At 39.4% G+C, this 23,314-nt stretch overlaps 1 protein-coding gene across 10 annotated transcripts in view; it reads left to right on the top strand.

The window, feature by feature from the left end:
• The window catches only part of NKTR (natural killer cell triggering receptor), a 44,219-nt gene that overhangs the window by 16,754 nt on the left and 4,151 nt on the right, over positions 1–23,314 (top strand). For 2 of the 10 annotated variants that reach the window (XM_054273253.1, XM_054273251.1), the window contains exons 5-14: positions 227–271; positions 1,925–2,012; positions 11,776–11,805; positions 12,619–12,764; positions 14,729–14,951; positions 15,893–16,042; positions 17,177–17,264; positions 18,637–18,782; positions 19,696–22,626; positions 23,214–23,309. In XM_054273253.1, the coding sequence (XP_054129228.1) occupies positions 227–271; positions 1,925–2,012; positions 11,776–11,805; positions 12,619–12,764; positions 14,729–14,951; positions 15,893–16,042; positions 17,177–17,264; positions 18,637–18,782; positions 19,696–22,626; positions 23,214–23,309 (3,943 nt within the window). Of the gene's footprint in view, positions 1–226; positions 612–1,455; positions 2,013–9,387; positions 9,420–11,775; positions 11,806–12,618; positions 12,765–14,728; positions 14,952–15,889; positions 16,043–17,176; positions 17,265–18,636; positions 18,783–19,695; positions 22,627–23,213; positions 23,310–23,314 lie in introns of those variants that run through there. The other 8 variants (XM_054273252.1, XM_054273250.1, XM_054273257.1 and 5 more) reach the window with 7 other exon arrangements.

The raw sequence follows: 23,314 nt of genomic DNA, 5'->3' as shown, positions 1-23,314 counted from the left end.
TGAGCTAGAAATGTCTCCAGAATGTTTTCCTGGATTGTTTGTTCCTTTCCTGAAATACCTGTCCTTACCAAATGTCTGTTTTCACTGTGTCCTGACCAAAAGAGCCTGAGGAGGGAATCTCCTATTTTGAGAGTCAAGTGCTGGTGGAATGTTCTGCACAACTTTTGTATAAATGAAACAAAAAGTTTTCAACCAAAAGTTTTAATTGCTGCCTTTTAATCTGTAGGTAATGGAAAAGGAGGTGAATCTATTTATGGTGGCTATTTCAAAGGTAAGAGCAAATTTGTCTTTACAGATTCTCTGTTCAGTCCTGAGATAAACAAGTCTTGATTCCCAAACTATTTAATGAAAACAGGTTCACTCATAGATCACCTTTTTGCATGAAACTAATGTTGCATGAGAATTCCTTTTATGTGCATGACTTCCTGATAATTTTTTGTTAATATTTAACTTAAATTGACAATTAATTAAGGCTAACATAATTGGTTAAACATGACTTTCAGCATGGAGGCTAGGCAACTTTATTCATGAATGAACTCCTATCTTCCTGCCTAAAACTGTCAACATATTCTTTTGTTTATAGAGAATGTGGTCTTTTGCAAAATGAAAAGGTAAGAGACAAAAGCTCAGTAACACAAATTCAAACTCTGTTCCCTTGTCCCCTCCCTAGTAAATTTATAGACAACTGCTAAGTCCCTTTGTAGATGGATATCTGTGTTGCTTGGAGAAATAAAGAGTTCTGTGGCTAACCTTTCTGAGGGTTAATGACTTATTCTGAGAGAAAATCCACGTAATTCCAGCTCCAAACAGTGATTTCTTCTTTTGTTCATGTCCCTTTTCCTCCCCTTCCCTACTCAAGGTTTGTATGCTTAGGGTTCATTTTTTACTTTATTTATATGCTACACAAGTCATTTTCCTTGCAAAGAATCGATAAATAAATGTACAATTACCTCTTGTAAAAGTCTGTTGGAAGGAAAATGGTGAGTTTTTAAATGATTTGTTTAAAGACATACAATTATTTCTTAAAAAACCAGGTTGTTACTGATATTCAAATGTTAAGATAGTGAAAATATTTATTTACAGCCTCTGGTTCTTGGTATGGTTAGATGCATGAAATTAAGTTTCTTTTAAAAAAGACACACAGCTTTATATGGGACTATTGAAGTTTTTAGTCAAGGAAAGGCTTGAACAGATCCATTTACTAAGAAGTTACTCAGGGTCTGTTTCTCATGGTGAGTGCTAAATATGCAGGATTGTGTTTTGATATGTGATCTAAAAATGAACAGCTTTGTACATTCAAATTAGTATTTTTATCTTTGGAAATGATCTGGAGAAGATCTGGTTTTATATTCTGTACAACCAGAACTCCTTTTTAATTCACTGCAATATAAAATGCATGTTCAGTTTATTCTTAGTTGCTTTAATGTTTAGATTTAGATACAGAGAGGTTTTTTTTCCCTTCCATGCTTTGAGACTTCCAGTTTTGAGTGTAGAGGTGACATTTTTAGTGTGCCATAGCAGGGAAATAATCAGCTTTTTCTCCTGACCTTTCCACCTGCAGTGTAAATAACAGCATCATGTATGTTCATTCCTGTTTTAGAATGTCAATAATTCTGCCAGCCTTGTTCTTACCCAAATAACTCAGGATTTAAATCCATTACCTAATGTTTATTGAATATACTCATAATGAATTATTTGAAATTAGAAATGTTTGCACTGTATCTACACCATTTTAAGAACCAAAGTTTTGTCTCAAGTGTAATTTGAAGGGACTTGTTTCAACCTGCTTGTTGTTTTTCCTCCATCCTGTTCCCTTTCTCCAGCAGCAGCAGAATTTCTCCTTAGAGCATCCATAAATTACTAAGAAAACAACCTGCCTCCCTTGCCAGGGAAAATCTGACAAACATATTTTTTCTTCAAACAGATGAAAACTTTATTCTCAAACATGACAGAGCGTTCCTTTTGTCAATGGCAAACCGAGGGAAACATACCAATGGTTCCCAATTTTTCATGTGAGTAGAAGTGATCCCACACTGGAGCTTTTCTTACACAGAGAAGCGCTGTTCATGAGAAAGATGGTATTGCTAAATTCTCCAGAAATCCATGTTCTCCAGCTGATCCTGGCTGGGAATCAGGGGCACCTGCACTAGGAATTGCTAGAGATCAATATTTCCTTGTGGCATTCGTGGATGTTCTTCCTTTGTGGCTTTTTCCCCCTAAAAATATGATTTATGTTCAGTTCTTAGCAGCCAGGAAAGAGATTCTTTGCTTTGTGGGTGCACAGATCTCACCAGTTTGTCTGCAAATGACAGGGATGAGCATTGTGTGTAAAGGGGAGTGAGATCTAGCGGTGGTTTGTGTGGTTTTGCTCTTTAAAAAAATGATGATTTATGATTTTTGGGGGGCTGTTTTCTTTGGGTTTTTTTTCAGGAGAAGAATGGGAATTTTTATTTGATTACTACGATTACTATTACTATTTTATTTGAGTATTTGTTCCTGACATGCTTTTTGAATACATCATCATTCTGTTAACTTGTGCATTTACCAACACTATGTAGATTGATGTGCTGATAACCAGATTTTTGTTTCATTACCTTTAAAAAATGTCATTCTAGTAACCACATTCTGCTAAATTCTAGAAATTACAGAAAATACTTTTACCTTTACTCAGGAAAACACTCAGGTCTGATAATTCTACACAGTGCTGCATTTACCAACATTATGTAGATTTATGTGCTGATAACCAGATTTTTCCTTTATTACCTTTAAAAATGTCAGTCTAGTAACAACATTTTGCTAAATTTCTAGATTCTTTCTAAATTCTAGAAATTACAGCAAACACTTTTACCTTTACTCAGGAAAACACTCAGATCTGATAATTCTATATAATGTTGCATTTACCAACACTATGTAGATTTATGTGCTGATAACCAGATTTTTCCTTCATTATCTTTAAAAAATGCCATTCTAGTAACCACATTCTGTTAAATTCTAGAAATTAAACACTTTTACTCATAAGTAGAACACTCAGGTCTGATAATTCTGCACAGTGCTGCATTTACCAACACTATGTAGATTTATGTGCCGATAATCAGATTTTTCTTTCATTACCTTTAAAAAATGTCATTCTAGTAACAACATTCTGCTAAATTCTAGAAATTACAGCAAACACTTTTACCTTTACTCAGGAAAACACTCAGATCTGATAATTCTACATAATGTTGCATTTACCAACACTATGTAGAATGATGTGCTCATAACCAGATTTTTCCTTCATTACCTTTAAAAATACCATTCTAGTAACCACATTCTGTTAAATTCTAGAAATTAAACACTTTTACTCATAAGTAGAACACTTAGGTGTGATAATTCTACACAGTGCTGCATTTACCAACACTATGTAGATTGATGTGCTGATAACCAGATTTTTGTTTCATTACCTTTAAAAAATGTCATTCTAGTAACCACATTCTGCTAAATTCTAGAAATTACAGAAAATACTTTTACCTTTACTCAGGAAAACACTCAGATCTGATAATTCTACATAATGTTGCATTTACCAACACTGTAGATTTATGTGCTGATAACCAGATTTTTGTTTCATTACCTTTAAAAAATGTCATTCTAGTAACAACATTCTGCTAAATTCTAGAAATTACAGAAAATACTTTTACCTTTACTCAGGAAAACACTCAGGTCTGATAATTTTACACAGTGCTGCATTTACCAACACTGTAGATTGATGTGCTGATAACCAGATTTTTCTTTCATTACCTTTAAAAAATGCCATTCTAGTAACAACATTCTGCTAAATTCTAGAAATTACAGCAAACACTTTTACCTTTACTCAGGAAAACACTCAGGTCTGATAATTCTACATAATGTTGCATTTACCAACACTGTAGATTGATGTGCTGATAACCAGATTTTTCTTTCATTATCTTTAAAAAATACCATTCTAGTAACAACATTCTGTTAAATTCTAGAAATTACAGAAAACACTTTTAGCTTTACTCAGGAAACCACCCAGGTCTGATAATTCTACACAGTGCTGCATTTACCAACACTATGTAGATTGATGTGCTGATAACCAGATTTTTCTTTCATTACCTTTAAAAAATGTCATTCTAGTGACCACATTCTGCTAAATTCTAGAAATTACAGCAAACACTTTTACCTTTACTCAGGAAAACACTCAGATCTGATAATTCTACATAATGTTGCATTTACCAACACTATGTAGAATGATGTGCTCATAACCAGATTTTTCCTTCATTACCTTTAAAAATACCATTCTAGTGACCACATTCTGCTAAATTCTAGAAATTACAGAAAACACTTTTAGCTTTACTCAGGAAACCACCCAGGTCTGATAATTCTACATAATGTTGCATTTACCAACACTGTAGATTTATGTGCTGATAACCAGATTTTTCTTTCATTACCTTTAAAAAATGTCATTCTAGTGACCACATTCTGTTAAATTCTAGAAATGACAGAAAACACTTTTAGCTTTATTCATAAGTAAAACACTCAGGTCTGATAATTGAGGTTTTCAGCTCAAAGCCAGGTGTTTTTTAGGTTGAGTATCAGTTTTTCTAAGCTTGCAAACTTTGATGTGATTATTCCTTTTGTTAACTCCCTTCTCAAAATTGCCTCCTGTTAATGTCAATTTTAGCATAGTTACTTAACTAGAAAAAGTCTTTTTTTCTTTGCCATCTTTCTTGGGGGATAAGAATGAATGGCGCTTCCCTGTCTTCAGTAAAGGAGTAAATTGTCCTCAAAAATCTTGGGTTTTTATTTTCTTTGCCTGAAAAAGATCTTCAGTATGATATGATGTAGTTCAGATAAGAAACATTTTTAGGTCTTTTCCTAAAAAATGTCCTGAAAATGGAAGATGCATAGGAACCTAAAAGAAAGTCTCACACTTAGCACTGTTCAGACATAAAATTGTTTCAGAAGCTCCTTTTCTGTTCCCTTCAAATGAAATTGTACAAGTTGTGCTTCACTACAATAAATCTGAAAGGATGTGTGCACATTAATATGGAAAACAGTTTATAGAAATACAACTCCATGCCTTAATAAGCTCTCTGAAGGCATTGCTTCATTATTTTTTATTTGATGACTTGCCTTTGGGTTCTGTTGCCTCAATTTTCCATTTTTAAGCTTATCTGAACATTAAACATGAAAACCTAATGATGTCCCATCAGTCAAGCAGCTGTCATTTGAGGGCTCTAAAGTTTCTTTTCTCTCCTGCATTTGATTCCAAAGTCATCTTCTTGCCCTGATGCTTGGCAGGCTCAGCTTGTTCAATCTGATTTAAACCCCTTGTCTCTCCCCACACACCAAAACAACCCTAGGTTGTGTTGGATACTAAATTATAATTAACACAGACCAATAAATGAAGATTATTTAAAAGCACTTTGATCCAATATAGAAGTATTTTGAAAGATGCAGATTCCTTGGAAAATTTTGATTTTTTTTCATAGAATCACTTTAAAATGTATGAGCTCAGTGGAATTGAGGCAGAGTAGAAATGTAAAAACTTCCATGAGAGCTGGATTCACCTGAGCTCTGCAGGAATCCAGAGCTGCATTTACTCTGGTTAGGCTCAGCTTTGGGCTCCTGGGGTGTCCTCTGTGGCCTTCAGCATGAGGCTGCTCTGGAGCTTTTGCCTTCCCCTGCATTTCTGGGGTCTCTGATGTCTGACAAGGCCCCAGCCTGCCCTGGAGCCAGGAGAGAATCAATCAGGGTTCCCAGTGGGAAACAGCTCCTGAAGGTTCTACCCAGGCAATTTGTGCCTTCCCTAGAAAATAAACTTTATTAAAGCAGTCACTCTTGCTGGGTGGCATTTTCTGATTACTTTAGGGAATGTGTAGTGCATCTATAGTTTTCTATAATAAAATATTTTCTTCCTTTACGCTTAAAGCTGAAATTAAAATGTGTTTTTTTATACTCCCAGTAATGCTCAGTTTCTCTGTAGTTTATCATTAGGAAAAATTCTTCAAATGTTTAACCTGAAGAGTGTGTGAAAGGCAATATTCAGTAACAGCCTTCAGATTATTATTTTTTTATATTTATATCTTTCATTTTATTGATTAAAAGTATAGAAACAGAGATGGTTCATCTGAGCTTCTTTATAGCTCTGCATTTGTTTTCAGGAATGAGAACTCTGTATCTTATACACATCTAATGTGACAGATAAGGAGTGCAAAAAAGTGATTTTCTTTTCTAGAACAGTTTTTCCAAGTAGGGCTAAAATAATAGCAAGGATCCTGACTATAGATTTCTGTTAATTCATCAGAATTCCCTGCTCTCCAGAGAAAAGTTCTATTTGGAATAATGAATCTTTAAGGAAGTAATCAGGCAGCAAATGTCTCTGGCATATTGCACCAGCAAACCAGACACAAGAATTCAGTGCCTAAAAGTTGATTTAAAGTGGACAGTTTTACTTGAAACAGAATCTCCAGACTCATCTTAATGTAAGCAGGCATCTGAGGCATCATAAGAAATCATCAGCTTTCCTGGAGTAGTCAGGAATTTCTCAGGATCCTGACTATAAGAGTTCTGTTAACTCATCAGAACTTCCTGCTCTCCAGAGAAAAATTGTATTTGGAATAATGAATCTTTAAGGAAGTAATCAGGCAGCAAATGTCTCTGGCATGTTGCACCAGCAAACCAGACACAAGAATTCAATGCCTAAAAGTTGATTTAAAGTTCACTTGATAGTTTTACTTGAAACAGAATGTCCAGACTCATCTTACTGTAAACAGGCATCTGAGCCATCCCAAAAACTCATCAGCTTTCCTGGAGTAGTCAGGGATTTCTGTGGCATGAAAGAGCTGTGAGGATTTAAGGGCAGCAGTGAGAGCTGGGCATGGAAAAGGCATGGAAGGGATGTTTGGAGGCTTCAGGGAAAAGCATGGCCTGAATCCAGGTGTGCTGGAGAATTGCACAGTGCAGAGGTGCAAGGATCAGAAATGTCTGTGCAGTGTCAGAAGTGCTGGGTTTAATGCCTGGAGACTATTTTCCTCCCTTTTTTTTTTTATTTTCCCTTAATTGAGTAGGAGCAGCAGTTGGGTGGGAAGGAGAAAGTGGAGCTGAGGGAGGATTGTGAGTTCTGTGCACTTGTGCTGTAAATAGGCCGAGTCTGCTCTCATGTGCCTGAGGAACACTTCCTGCTCTGGAGGAACCCAGCATTTTGCAGTTCAGCAGAAAGGATCCAGAGAGAATCCCTCTAGATGTGTAAAGCCCTGCAATTTCAGTTTTCTGTACCCAGAGGTTTGCAGCAGCTCACTGCAGGCTTGTGTTGGAGAGAGTTGTAAAGGCACCAGGTCAGAAATTGGCTCAGGGAGCTCCACTCTGATTTATTTTCTTGTGAATAACTTCCTGTAGAACCCTCAGTGATTTTACAAGAGTTCTAAACCCATCTGGGGGTGTAAATCTGTGACTGTCCTGTTTCCATTCCAAGCTAGGAATCCCTAGGATGGGGCAGAGGTTGGCAGGAACCACTCCAGAACCATCTTTTCTTTTCCTGTAGCTCCAGTAGCTGCTTTGAATCAGCAGCAGCTCCTGGGGGAGCACAGCCAGAGCTGATCCCAGGGCTCTTCTGGGTTTTCCAGCTCAGTGGCCTCATCCCTCTGGGTGATGTTCTGCAGCCATGTGCTCCCTTCTCTTTTTTTCTGGAAATCTCTTGTCTGTTCAGAGCCATTCCATCATTCCTGTGGCCCACCTGCCAGGGAGGAATTCCCAGTACAGAATTGTGCAGCTCTGGTGAAAATGAGGGAATAAAATGACATCAATGACTGCTGATCCTCCCACTGCTCGGCTCTGTTTCCCCTCGCACCAAATCTCCCAAACTGCATTTGTAGCAAACCACAAGTGCCCCTGCAGAAGGAAGAGTAAAGCAGCAATAGGAAGCAAAACAAAGTAACCTCTTTGTGAAAAGAGGGAAATTGGTGTCATAATTATTTAATTTTAGTTCAGCTGTGGAGTGTGCTGAGGAATAAGCCCTTAGTGCAACCCAAAGAGGATCCTGGATTCTGTTCCTTATCAGCTCAAATGCTTGGAGTTCTTGGCTCCTATTTAAAACTTGAGTCTGATTTCCTATTACTGACAGATTTTTTTTTTTTCTTATTGAGGATGTTGTTGGTTTAATGTGTCTCTCAAGTTCTGTTTTCTTGCTCAGAACTAAATAGGATTTTTTGGTTTAAAAATGTTTTACTGTGTGGTGCCATGCCCAGTTCCTAAACTGAAACAAAGGAACCACTTTGATCTGCTAAATGAAGGATAAAATAATTTGGGAGTACTCTTGTTTTGATTTTACAAATTATTTCTCAATGTTACCAGCTCATTAAAAGTAGCTCATATCTTTTTGGTGTCCTAAACCAGGTATTTTTCTAATCAACAGCTAATAATTTCCATTTTTGTTGTTGTTGTTGTGAATGAAATACCTTTGAGCTAATTATTGACTAATACAAAAATGAAAATTGTCAGATGGAAGGGGCTGATGTTGCATTATCTTTGAGCATTATTGGTACACGTGCACTTCTCACACAAACAGGTCCCATTGCCTTGATCAAAAGTCGATGGAAAAATGGAAACTTTCCCAGGATACTTTAATGTGTAATCAATAACAAAGAGATAATTAATCACTGATAGTGTGTTGGGGGTGGGGGGAGGGCTGTGGGTGAGCTCAGCTGATAATTCAGTTTTCAAACATTGCTGCTGCTCAGAATTCCACCAGGCTAAAATCCAGCAGCAGCTGCTGCAGCTGTTTGGGTTTATTTGCACCTGCAATGTGGTTTCTGTTTTAAATTCTGAGCAGAGGCGATCAATGCACATATTTGAGAGAAAACACTGATTTTTCTCACTTGTAGAAAAGCTTCATAGTAGGAGGAGGATGTATCTAAGTGTGACCTGGCTGAGGTTGGGAACTCCTGGCTGCACACGTTTCCTCTGTGAATGCCAACATTTGTGTGCCAGCCTGGGCAGTTCTGCTTGGGAATGGATTCAGCAGAACTCTGAGCCCCTGTGGGGCTGCAAGCATGTGAATAAACCCACAGAAATTGCTCATTCATCTGCTTCAAGTGGGGCATTTTTTGCTGGACTGAGGCTCAGAGGGGAGTGGGGGCATTCTCTTTCTAACTGTTTGTTTTTGCAGTGGTTTTGCAAGCAGGTTTTGTCTCCAGTTTTCTTTTTGTTTTTAAGGAGAACTTTAGTTTCCAAAGTGTGTCCTAAAGAAAATTTAGAGCCCTCTTTTAGGCATCCTTTTTTCTGCATACAACTTGATTAATAATAATTTTAAACTTGTGTTTAATAAAACATAGACTCAGTTTTGTCTGAAAATGTATTACAATTTATTTCTGCCATTTTTGTGTAAAATTTACAGAAACAGTGTTACATCGTGCGCTCCAAAGGTAATGTCTCATTCCTCTAAGGCTGTGTCCTTTCCTTTTCTTTCTGTTTTTCTCTTTCTTGTTTTTCTGATCATATTGTTATGTGCATTGAACCCTTTCTTAGGCCTGAGGTTCTTTGGGGGGGGTGGGTGAGAACATGCTTTTATCAAAAAGATGATTTTTCTCTTCAGCAGTATCTTAAACCAATGTAAACTTGAGTGGAGAAAGGAATTTGTCCTTCTGTAAAGAACCTGTTTATTGAAAGGCAGATTTGGAATGGTTGAAATGATGAGAGCTCTATATAGAAATGTTCTAATAAAATATTATTTTGGGGGGATGAACTCATCATGGCTTTAGGTTTCCATAGTGCCAGGACAGGAGGTAGGTTTGCTCCTGGTTAAGTTCTGAAGCCAAAGCAAACATTCAAGGATTGATGCAGAAAACCTTGGAATGCTTTTTTCAAGTGCACCTTTGCACAATAAATGTCACATTACAGCCCTGCCACTGAGGTGAGAAAACTTTCAAAGGCACCTCAAGGATTTGGGGCTCTGTTTTCTGAAGTTGTTCAGTCACCCAAGTCCTTGTGGTGCATCTGAAAGGTTCTTCAGTGGGACAGAGCTTCTCCTGGAGTTCTCCTGGTGAACAAGGACAAAACCCAATTTATTTCCCCTCTCAGACTGCCAGGGGAGTGGGGCAGCCTCTGCATGGGTTTAATGCACCAAGCACCCCTCTCTGCTCAGTAAGCACCAGTCCCAAGGCAGCTCCTGCTTAGTTAATTTGCTTAATTAGTCTCCAATGCTGCTGCAGCATGGCAGGAGCACCTGCAGCCTCCCCAGCCCTGGTTTTGAGCTCATTGCTGTTTCCAGCTGATTCTAAACCCTCAGCCTTCACTACTGTTGGTTTCATTGAAGTAACCCACTTCTGGTTTTTTCACCCCTTTAAATCAGCTTCATAATTAAAGCCACTTAAGCTGTTTACTTAGCAGCAGGTTGTTAATGCAGTTAACTCTTGCTTCAAGAGCTTCAAAAGCCATAAGGATTTATCTTTTTGTAGCAATGTGCTGTGTTAGCAAGGAAAAATCAAAGAACACCCACTGCTAGTGAGAAATTTAATGTTGTGTTAATAGCATTTCTTCCCCTGTGTTAACCCAAAGCTTTCTGTATTATTCACTACTAAGGAAGTGGGTGGGCTGCTTGACATTTGGAGCTTAAAAAAAAAAATCAAGAGTGTAAACACTCCTGATTCACAGTTCCACCTTTTGGGATGTGTTCAGCACTCTGCAGGGTTTTGTGACCTAAAACTCAAGGGAAGAGAAGTGTTTAAGAAGTAATATTTTATTCTAGCAGTGAAAAACTTCATACCAAATCTGTGTTATTGTAAATCTAGAAAAATCACCTGTGATTGATTATTTATTTTGAGTTCACTGGAAGAAGGCTTTAAAAGCACAATAGGGCTTGGGATGAGAGAGAGAAAAAAATGTTTTCAGAAGTGATTTCTATTTTATTTCTCCCCCAATATTTGAGCAGGCTCTGATGTTCTTTACTCAATACTCCTGCATAGCAGGATCCCCTGTGCAGCAGGAATTCAGGCTCACTTGGAGAAGTAACTTTAGTTTGCTTTTAGAAAAGGATTCACAGCATTAGAATCCAAAAGATTTGTACAAAAGGCAGTTGCATTTTCCATTCAGGCTCAATGTGAGCAGCTGAAAATTAGGGAGGAAATCTGCATTTATCAGTGAAGTGTAGTGGCACAGAATGTCTGCTGTTGATTTTGGGAAGCCTGTGAGGTTTTGAGCTGAAGTATTTGATTTAAGACACAAATGTTACTTTGTATTCTGAGTCAGGGGGCCAAGCAGGTAAATGGGGAGTGAGAAAAAAGTGGTGGGAGATGAGGAGAAGCAGAGAATCTCTCACATATCATAACTCTTCCTTTTTTTAAATAAACTGTCTTTAAAGTGACCTTGCAATCTAAGAAGCTAACAAGCTCAGAAACATTTAAATCCCACCGGTCACCTAATAATATTTATCACCAAATTGTATCTTCTCTGTGATTAAAAATCATAAATTTACATTAAATGTGTATTTAAAGACACTTGGAAATTGTTTACTGCATGCATGAAATGATACTTGGTACAGCTTTCAGTATGCACACTTAGCTAAACTTCAAACAAACACCATGTAAAAGTTTAAGAAAGCCTGTGTGTATAATCTGTAATTTTAATTTGTTAATTCCATATATTTAACTGTGTTTTTTCACTATTTTTGTCTTACCTTCACCTCTTTTTTTTTTTTTCTGTGTCATTCTCCTCTTTTACTTCATCTGAATCCCTGATTTTCTTTTATTTTACCATCTTCCCATCTTGCTGTTTGTCCAACAGAACAACAAAACCTGCTCCTCATCTCGATGGGTAAGAATCCTTTCATATTTCTCGAATGATTGCTGAAGTTTGAGGGTTATATTGAAAGTAGACAACAATGGGGAAACAAATCCTTAACTCTGTGGAAATTATACAATGGGATGAGATGGAAAACAAAAGTTTCAGTTCTATAAAAATTTCAAGTCGCAACTTACTTCCTAAAGCTGGACAAAATCTTGAATTGTCTTAAATCCTAGGATTATTTCTTTAAAACTGCTTGCTGCCCTCAGCCCATAAATTTGGGACTTGAATTGCCAAACTTAATATATTTGAGCAGTCATCTCTTTTGGGGCTTGTTTTTATCCCTAAAATTTATGGGGCAAATGGAAGACAGGAAGAGAAATGTGGTACCACAGAACAAAACCAAAGATTCCTTTATTTTAACTGTCCCTGCAATGCCAGGGGGGAATTGCATCCTGGGTTTGTGGAGATCTATAAATTCTGCTCCTCTGGGGAGGAGTTCTGTCATGTTTATGGATGGGCTCTTGATCTCTATTGCACAAAACTGCAAAAATAGAAGGGTGGGTTAGGAATTTTCATCTGTTTACCCTGCTCTTGTTGAGGAGATGAGACTGCTTCACTTTGAGGGAAATACTTGATGTCAGAGTGGATCTTTGTTTCACATTGCATAAAAATCTTAGCATGGTTGTCAATGTTCAACTTAAAACCATAAAAAACCTTATTTAACGCATTAAGAGCTCAATGTTTCTATCTCACATTGACTTTTTAAATGTGAAATTAATTGGAAAATAATCACAGCAATTCACAGATGTTTTGTACTTTGTAAACACTTCCTTTCTGCAGTGTGCACGTTGTCTTTGGGCTGGTCATTTCTGGGTTTGAGGTCATAGAACAGATAGAAAATCTCAAAACCGACACGGCCAGCAGGCCCTACGCAGACGTGCGCGTCATTGACTGCGGGGTGCTGCTCGCCAGCTCAGCCAGGGATGGTGAGTTCCCAAAATTATTCATTAATTTTAATTCAGCATTCCCAAATTAGTGATGTTCATGTGTGGAAAATGGATTTGTAGGGAATTCTCCAAGCCTGACAGAAGGCTCACACAGTGTGTGCATCTGTATGCAAACCTTGAGATGAGAAATGCTGACTGAGAAATGCCATGGAATGGACAGACATTGCTGAGAGAGAAATGGAACAAGTTTCAAAAGATAACCTTGCAAATAAGACTGGATACTTTGGAGAAATAGAGCTCAGAAAGATGCATTGTAGTGAGACCCAGGAGGGGTAATTTTAGATGATTTGCTTTAAGGCATTTTCAGCATGGTGTGGCTAAAGCTGATAGGCCAAGAAATACTTATAAGGTGTTATAATTAAACAGTAGTTACCCTCTAATTGTAATAACAAATTATAACATCTGTATTGTCTCACCCTTCACATGAGACTGAAAATGGAATAAAAGTTTTTAAAGCACCTCTCAGTTGCCCCAGCTCTGTGTCAGGAAAGGGCTTAATCCAACACCCCCCCTCCCAGGAGCTGTTCCTGATCTCTCCTTGCTGTGCTGCAGAACCTGCTGAATGACTGTGTGGGATAGAAAGAAAATAAAGATGGTGCAGAAGGTGATCTGGCCCCTGAGGAGCTGCAGCTGTGCCAATCACCAAAGATTAGGGACAGGCCTGCCCTTAACAGGCCACAGCTGTGCCCAGTGAGCTTGAGTGCTATAAAAGAGGGCTCAGCTGTTGAGAAGGGAGTTGGGGTTTGTTGGCTGTGCTGTGAGGAAGGAGCAGTCAGTGCTGTGAGGAGCTGTCCATGAGAAATCACCCAGAAGGTGTGGGAGCTTCCCAATGACAGAGTTCCTGTTGTTCTGTGTGGGTCTCAGGGTGGCTTCAGTTCTTGAAGCACATAGGGAAGAACTCAAGGTCTGCTGGAGTTTAATCAATATAATTGTACCAGTGTGACCCTGGGAGCTCGGGGATTTCCATCAGAACAGGAGCAACTGCAATCACTTAGATTTGAAAAAACATTCTGATGATGTATCAGAAGTTTAAACAGAAATGAGTGGGTCAGAAAAGGGCTTAATCCAACACTCATGTCCCCAGAGTACAATTCCACTAACAGCTAAAAATCATTATGGTAGACATGCAGAATCTTAATTAATTCTTGCAAGCCTGTAAAATGTAAATCTTGGTGTAAGAGAGGAAAGCACAGCAACAAAAAAATAATTTCTGCCCTCACCATTTGTCCCCTGTTCATGTTAGAGGTTGGCATGACATACTGAAAAAGGAATCAAAAATTAATTCTCTGTTTTTTTGAAAGAGGGAGACACAAATGCACTTTTCTTAAAGTTGGATTTTGTACACTTAAATAAAAGGTTTATTTTAAGATTCTGTAAAGTCAGTATATGCAATATATGTGGTCAAGCTTATTTTCCTTTTCATGAAGATTCATAGAGAATAAATGATCTTAAATATATGTTTGGACAGTCTCTGTGAAAGTTTGCATTTTCTACCTAATTTCTGATTTTCCTTAGGATAAGGTGGTAATTTATCTCCTTTAGAGAAAGTCAAGAGGAGCTCTAGTGTAAATGTGTGAGGATGCAGAAAAGAGGCAATAACAAAATTTTAAAAATAAAAAATACGCAACTGGGCCAGCAACTAATTTATTCTTAATCTTTGATTTGCAGCCTGTGCATTGTTTCTAAAAGTACCTAATTTTTTTACTATAAGTGGTCTTTGCTTATCTGTGTATTCTGTCTTTGCTGGAAAATATTCATATAATACCAACGTGGATTTAGACTGGGAACAGTCAGATGAATTTTTGATTCTTTGATATTGTGAAAAAGTTCAGAGTTTTTCTAAAATGGCCCATTTGTGTATTTATACATCTATAAAATGATGTGCTTTGTGCTTTTACATGCACACACGTGTGCACAGTGTCAATTGAAAATGTCTGTTCAAGCTTTGGAGAAGAAGAAGAAAGTTTGCTCTGACTCAGAAGCCTCAGAGTCCTCTTCCAGTGCATCCAGCTCTTCAGAATCCTCCTCTGAGAGTGAGGCTGAGAATGAAAGGAGCAGGAGGAAAAAGAGGAAAAGAAGAGCTAAAACCAAACAGTCCAGGAAACGAAGGAAGGAGGAGAGGAAGAAGGAGGATCCAAGGTGCAAGCGAACCTCAAGCCAAAGACGGTGACTGGTCTCTAAAATCTAACAATTGCAGTAAAATCTGGGCAATTCTGCTTTGTTTTCATGAAGTGCTCAAGCAGTAAATAGGAAAATGCTTTTAAATTTAGGATTTGCTGCATGATTTTATAAACAAACAAAAAAACCCTAAAGTTGAGCTTGTTGAGTTTTCTATTAAAAGGAAGATCTTAGTAGATAAAAGCAAGAGTGATGTTGAAATTACTAAATTCCACAGGGCTCAGCACACCTGTGTAAAAGTGAGACTTCAGGCAAACTGCAGAACTTTGGACATATATTTGATTATATTTTAAAAATATCTCACAAGGTGTAAATGAAAAGCAGAATTACTTGCTGTAAAGCAAGAACTGAACTTTCTCTCCAGTAATAATGGCCCATCCTCTCTTTAGCCTAAAATGGGTTGTGGAACACTATTACAGGGACCTGTTGAAGGTCTCTATGGTGAGAGAAAGACAAGAATCTTGTTTCTTGATCAGAAGGCTGGATTTATTGATATATGATATATAATATATTATTACTATACTAAATAGAATAAAGACAGAGGTTGCAGATGCTGCTAGCTAGGCTAAGAATAGAAAAGAAAGAATCTCTAACAAAGTTGTGTCCAGGGTCTCTGTCCCCAGCTTGCTCCTGTGATTGGCTATTAATTATAAACATGGGAACATGAATCAATCACTAATCAAAATAGGTGCATCCTATTGCATTCCACAGCAGCTGATAACAATTGTTTACATTCTCTTTCTGGGGGCCCTTGCTTCCCAGAAAACGAACAAGTCTCAAAGAAAGGATTTCTGTGAAAAATGTCTGCGACAGAACACATCTTGGTTTTTAAGCCAACTCTAAGTTTGATGCCTCTTCTCTTGGAACCCAGCTGGCCAAGGGATTTCCCAGCCAACTGTGATTTCTCACCCTGCTCTTTCCCTCAGCAGCCTTTCTGACAAGAGCGACGGCGCAGACAAAGTCGACCTTAGCACCAAGCGGGACAAGCCCGTGGTACGTCCTGAGGAAATCCCCCCAGTGCCTGAAAATAGATTTTTGCTCAGAAGAGATGTGCCTGTTGTCAATGTAGAGCCTGAACCGTAAGGAACTCTGAGCTTTTTATTCTGACTTGCTGAAATCTGTGCATGAAATATTCCTGTTAACATTCTCTTGCTGGTGCTGCTGACTGCAGTGTCAGAATTGCTGCCTGTGGTCATTTCATTGGCCTTTTCACAGTTTCTTTTCCTTGTGACCTGTGCTAGTAAGATCTCAAGATGATTTCTTTGGTCTTTATGGGTGTCAAACGCAATTAAAAACAATTTATGATTAATTTCAGAAGCAATCACGCAATGCAAACCACAGGAAATACTTGATTGCAAGGGAGACTTGGGATTGGGAGAGGTGATTTTTCATCTTTCTTAGGCTGATGAAGAAACTTTGGTTCAGAATCAATCCCCTGGAATTTCATGGCTTTAGCAGTGTTTGGGAATAAGAGAAAATGCTAAAATGCTTTTCTTTTGCTACAAAGGAAGTTACAAGTTCATGAGATGCTTTCAATGTGTTTTTGTACCTCCACTGTAAAATTTCATTGCTTTTGTAGCTGAGCTAATCCAGTAGATTAGCTAATACAGTAATTTATTATATTATTAGATTATTATAAATAATATAGATTTATAGAGTAGATTAGCTCTAAAATGAGTGTTGGGTTTGTTTGGTTTGTTGGGGGTGTTGGGTGTGTTGGGGGTGTTGGGTTTTTGTTTGGTGTTGGGGTTTTATATTCCCTTAATGGTACAGTCTCCTGTAAGTCTTTCCTTGGAACATCACTCACATTCCCAAAGATTTCCTCACTATTTTTGGGAATATTACACAGGCTGAAAGAAGCAAAGCTTCAGAACCTGTGAACTATCCTGAACTGAGATCCCAAAACTCTTCTGCCCATGTTGTGTTCAGGATTTGTGCCCCAAACACAAGTTAACCTCTTGTGACAGTGTTTTGCAAGTTCATTGTTAGCATTAATTTTTGTGTCAAGAGATCAGGCTGCACATTTGGTTGGAAACAAATACATGTTGATTTGCCTTTTGTTGCAGAACTCTCTTGCTTTGTTTCTTGAAAAAAACACTGAATTCTGTCTGAAAATGAATACAATGATGAATATTTCTCATTTTTAAGTTAAACTAATTGTAAGTTAATTGTGTTTTTTGCTGTGTAACTTCATACTTTATTAATTTATTTAGGAAGCTTCTTGATGCTGCACCAGTTCTGACTGACCAGAAACCATCAGTCTCTAAATCTGGACGAAAAATTAAAGGAAGAGGCACAATAGTATGTGACAATTTTATTTATTTCTTTATTTCCTCTCACCCAGAGTAACACCCATGACTTTGAGCTTTGAATTTCCCTGGAGGGTTTTGTGTGACACTGTATTTACATGTTGTAGGATCCAGTTAGAAAGCACTGAAATCCTGTCAGGTAGTTGATTTTATAACACTTCTTTTCCATCCTTCCTGTGACTTCTTTTAACTTAAAGATTGTTTGGACAAAAAAATGCCTAAATGGAATGTTTGGGAATACTTATGTAAATAAAGACTTGGGGAAAAATATCTTAAGGCAGAGTAGAATTGGCTTCTGACAGATTTTGGGGGTTTCTGTCTTTTTTTTTTTTTTTTCATCATTTTGGCACCCTCTCAGCAAAATTAAGAATGAAAAAGGTGTCATTTAGGGCTGGCAGTTGCAGAAACACATTTTTATTCCACCTCTTATAGTCTTTATTAGCACAGCTTCTGTCCAGGTGTGATGTTTTTCAAAATAATTGTTTGTAGGTTCCATCAGTCTCCAGAGTATAAAATGTGAGAATTAGGGAGATCCATGACACCCTGCAATCTTTTAGGCCATTCTTCTGTAAAAGCTGGTTTTTATGTAGTCATTGTTTCAGCTGAAACAATAGGGAATCTCAAGTTATCTTGATTTTGTTTTTTTATATAAGAAGGATGTTTTAAAACCTTCTGCAATTACCTGGATAAATAAATACATGCATCTTTGTCATTTTATTCTGGGACAATGCTTTTTTTTCACTCATTTTATTGCTTTTATAAGTGGCTCAAAATAATTGAGTCAAACCCAGATGTGCTTTTATTGAGTCAAGGAGGATCTGATTTCCTCACAGAATTTACCTAAGTGTGTATCCCACTGGGTAATGGAAAATAATGAGTTAGCAGTAGCAGAGTTCTTCTTTCTCTGCTGCACAAGTAGTTCTTGTTGCCTACTTAAATTCTCTGCCTGAGTATAATTTTTTTATAATGTGAAGCTTCATTGCTCTTTTTTGTGAAAGAGTTTTGGGGGTTTTTTTGGTGATTTTTTTTTTACGTTCAGTTTTTTATTTTTTTAATTGCTTTAAAGCGATTCCCATTTCTGAAGAGTTGAACAGCAGTAACTTTTGAAATGAGGCTTGTCTTTGCTCCTACAAACCATGAAGAGTTTGAAATGAAACATCTGTGCTTTAAAAACAAGCGTGGTTATCTGCAATAATCGCGTTATTCCGAAAGGGGATCCATGGCCTCCTCCTTGACTCTTCCCTTCACGTTTCCAAAAGCTGGCTGAGCTGCTGGCCTCTCTCAGGCTTAGAAGTCTATATAAAAAGCATTAAAGTTGCAGAAGTTTTGTAAGAAAGCCTTGCTGTGTGTGTTTGCTGTCCCAGCGCTATCACACCCCGCCGCGGTCGCGCTCCTGCTCCGAGTCGGACGACGAGGAGAGCAGCGAGACCCCTCCCCACTGGAAGGAGGAGATGCAGAGGCTGCGGACGTACCGAGCCCCCAGCGGCGAGAAGTGGAGCAAAGGAGACAAGTAAGAGCCTCACCCCCACAGCTCTGAGGTGTCCTGGCCTTTGGGAAGCCCTCGTTGGTTGTGTGGATGTAACCACAGCAGTACAAACAGCCTCAGGTTGTGCCAGGGATAGATTGGATATTAGGGAGTTATTTTGTTCACAGAAAACGCTGGAGCAGGCTGCCCAGGGAAGTGTGGAGTCACCACCCCTGGAAGTGCTCAGAAAACGTGGATGTGGCACCTGACAACATGGTTTAGTGCTGAACCAGGTGGTGGGACTTGGTGATCTTAAAGATCTTTTCCAACCTTAAGGATTCAGCGATTTCCTTCTCCTCAAAGTGGATTGCACGGTTTCTTTGGAGTCAAACAATCAAATCCACTAAGCCTTTATTGTTTTAGTTGTATGTTCTTCCAGCATGTACAAACTGTGTGATGGATGGAAGTCAGCTCTCCAGAATTCCTGATGGCTTGATACAAAATATGAGCTTCTGTCAAATTACAGGAGATCAATCTTTAACGGAAAACTTAAAAATATTATATATAACTAGTAGTGTATAATTGAAAATATTTCAGATTATTCTTTTTTATGTACTGAGATGTTTTAAAACTTGTATTTAAATATGGTTTTAGGATCCTGTTTTGTAGAGGTCAAAGTCCTGCAGACTGAGGTAATTTATATGTCTTTACACAGGTCCTAAAACATGCAAAACTTGCTTGTTTTAGGTGATTTATTTCTTGGGGAGAAGTAGCTCTTGATAGTGATGTAGTTCTACATCTTGGAATGAGTGTAAGGATCTCAAAGCAATTCTCTGGTAATAAAATGTGTGCTAGGGTTTATATAAACTTATTTAAAATTAAGTTTAAAAATACTTAATTTAGATAAATGTTTTTAAAGCTTTTGCTTTAGTCTGGGGTTTCTTTGTTTGTTTTCCAGGCTGAGTGATCCCTGTAGCAGCAGATGGGATGAGAGAAGTGCATCCCGGAGATCCAGGTCTTGGTCCCATAACGGTTATGCTGATCTGAGCACTGTGAGATACTCCAGCCATCACAAGAAGCACAGGAAAGAGAAGAAGAAAGTGAAGCATAAAAAGAAATCTAAAAAGCAGAAGCATTTCAAGAAGCACAAGCAAACGAAGAAAAAGAAAACATCAGCCTCATCAGATGTAGAATCCTCTCATTCCTTCCACAGGAGGACAAAATCATCTTGCGATCGCGAGAGGAAATCTCGTTCTTCCTCATTGTCTTCCAGGCGTTCATCCAGGAGGGACTGGTCTAAATCTGATAAGGAAGACCAGAGCTTGTCATCTTTATCAAGCAGAGGGTCTCGATCGTACTACAGGTCCAGATCCAGGTCTAGATCTAAATCAAGGTCTTACTCCAGAAGAAGTTCCAGATCAAGATCAGCCTCTAAATCATTGCGATCTCGAAGTAGGTCGCGGTCAAGTTCTAACCCCAGGCAGCAAAAGACTGTTCCCAATTCTCCACGGAATATTTCAGCACGGTTAAATGACACTAAGCTGACCAAGCCTGCTGAGCCTGTCCGAGCAGTGATCCTGCCCAGTGACAAAGTTATCGTGCCACCAGTTGTCCCAGAAAACCTCCCTGTCATACCCTTAAGTGACAGTCCCCCACCTTCAAGGTGGAAACCTGGGCAGAAACCTTGGAAGCCATCGTATGAGCGAATTCAGGAGATGAAAGCTAAAACAACCCACTTAATTCCCACCCAAACTAATTACAATTTAGTGGTGGTTAAGGAGGCCAACACTTCTTCCTCCTACCGCAAGCAGGAGAGGAGCTCCGAGAGCGAGCGGAGCGCTTATTCCAAAGGCCGCAGCGACAGGAGCTCGGAGAGCTGGCCCAGGTCCAGGAGCAGGTCCTCTCGAAGCCGCTCCTACTCAAGATCTTACTCAAGGTCTAGAAGCCCATCGAGCTCCAGGACGAAATCTCCTTCCTCTGGCAGGTCACCGTCCCCCAGTAAATACCGCAGTGACAGGTCAGGGTACAGCGAGTCCACGTCCGACTATTCCCTCAGCGATGAGGACAGGCACAGGAGCAAAAGGAAATCCAGCGATCCCAAAGCTCGGGGCCTCAAACTGAGGCAGGAAACGAGCTCTGATAGCACTTTGCCTTACAAGCATCCAAAGGACTACGATGAGTCTTCCCAAGGGTTGAAGGAGAGCGACAGTTTGTCATCCTCAGACTTGTCCTCCGACAGCGAGCGCTCTGCCAAAGCCAAAGCGGTCCAAGAAAAAGAAAGCCGCTTTCCTTTAGAAGGGGATGCTGAGAAACAGGATAAAAATAGCTTAAGTTGTGAGAGAGGGGAGGAGAAAGGCAAGGGTGAGCGGGATTGTGATCACTCCAAAAAGAAAGCAGCCAAGGAGAAATGCTCGGAGCAGCCCAGAGGTGGTGCAAAAACAAAACGCAAATCCTACTCAGGTAGCAAATGGGACTCGGAGTCCAACTCTGAAAGAGGAGAGGCAAAGCATAACAGGGGAGATTCCAGACCCTCCTCTGGGAAAGAAGAAGGAGAGGCCACCTCAGGGTCTGACACAGAGCTTAGTGTTACCAAAAGGATAAAAAAACAATCCAATTCCTCAGAGGGCTTTTTGGGTTCTGACTGCACGTGGAAGACAAGCAAACAGTTGTCATCTTCTGAGTCTGAGAGTTCTTGTTCCAGCTCAGCAGACACTCGAGGCAAGTTGAAAAAACGCAAACGTGGCTTGAAAAAGACTCCTAAAAAATCACATTCCAAAAAAGCAAAAGAAAAATCGAAAGGTAAAAAGGAGAAAAAACACAAAGTCCAGAAAAGAAAAGAAATGTTTCATTGGCAGCCCCCCCTTGAGTTTGGGGAAGAAGAGGATGATGAGATAAATGAAAAGCCGGTTACCAAGGATGATAAAAAAGAAAAGCAGCTTAGCAGGGACATAAAGGATAAAAAACAAGTTTATGAAAAGGATGAAATAGTCACAGATAAAATGGGAAATGGTGAAAAGTCATGTGTGAATGAAAACCTTTTAGATAAAAACACCACATGTGGGGCCTCGCCAGATCGCAGCAACCTTAATAAAGAGCCCATTGAAACCAGCACTTCAACTGGTATTTTAAACTCAGGAATAAACGTGGCTGCCTGCAAGAGTGAGATTAAACAAGCTGAAGAAAATAACCAGAATGGGCTGGAAGATGTCATTCAGACAGATGACAACATGGAGATTTGTACTCCGGATCGTAACTCGCCAGGGAAGGTGGATGTGGATGTTTTGTCTCCTGTCATTCTCACTGCTAAACCTTTAAGTGCTGGTGTAAAAAAAGAGTTACAGGTTGAGACCCCTGAGCAAGATGCTGTCAAACTGGGAAACAACTTAAGAGACTTTACTAATATTAAAGAAGAAAAAGAAACGGGAAGGCAAGAAAATAACTCTGCCCCTGTGTCTGGTGCTAAAGACTGTAGTTTAAAAAGTGAAATTTCTGAAAATACACCAAGCAACATGATAGACAATAAATGGAAGCCTTTGCAAGGTGCTGGTAACTTAAAACCAGCAACAATCAGTATGACCACGGAGGTTAAAAATGTAGCATCAGCACCAGAGCCTAAACCAGCAGGTTTAAGAATTGAAATAAAAGCAAAAAATAAAGTGAGGCCTGGGTCTCTCTTTGATGAAGTGAGGAAAACAGCCCGGCTAAATCGTCGGCCGAGGAACCAAGAAAGTTCCAGTGAGGAAGAATCTCCGAGCAGGGATGACAACAGCCCTTCCAGGAGTCTCAGCAGGTCACGAAGCAAATCTGAGTCTAAATCCAGACACAGAACCAGGTCCATATCCTACAGTCACTCGAGAAGTCGATCCCGAAGTTCTACATATTCATACAGGTGAGAGGCGTGTGCTGCTCCCACCGCCAGCCCTGGCAGATTGAATGTTCTTGTCATTTCAAGGAATGCTTTTCAGGTTGTGGGTTTTGTTTTTTAACAGCCCTGTGTTATAGAACCACAGAATGGTTTGGGTTGGAAGGGACCTGAAACACCATCCATGGGCAGGGACACCTTCCATTATCCCAGGGTGCTCCAAGTCCCATCCAGCCTGGCCTTGGACACTTCCGGGGATGCAGGGGCAGCCACAGCTGCTCTGGGCACCCTGTGCCAGTGTGAAGTGGCCTCCTTGTCCTGTCCCTTCATCCCTTGTCTCAAGTCCCTTTCCAGCTCTTCTGGAGCCCCTTTAGGCCCTGGAAGGGGCTCTGAGCTCTCCCTGGAGCCTTCTCCTCTCCAGGGGAACATTCCCAGCTCTCCCAGCCTGGCTCCAGAGCAGAGGGGCTCCAGCCCTTGGATTAACTCAGTGGCCATATCATCTAGCGAGTATGGAATAAATATTTAGCTAGCAAGCTAAAGTTTCTTAACTTCTTCTGGTTCCTATTTTCTGCTGCTCTCCTCAGCTGTGTTCTCTCCTGTGCCCTTGGTTGTAGGTCCAGGAGTTACTCGAGGAGCCGGAGCCGGGGCTGGTACAGCCGGGATCGCTCCAGGAGCCGGAGCAGCTCCTACCACAGCTACAAGAGCCGTAGGTGAG

This window comes from Melozone crissalis, unplaced genomic scaffold (genome assembly GCF_028551555.1).
Source record: "Melozone crissalis strain CALT ecotype California unplaced genomic scaffold, PUWL_Pcris_2 ptg000016l_1, whole genome shotgun sequence".
NCBI lineage: Eukaryota > Metazoa > Chordata > Aves > Passeriformes > Passerellidae > Melozone > Melozone crissalis.
Note: the sequence above shows the minus strand (reverse complement) of the source record. Positions and strands in the feature narration are given on the sequence as shown.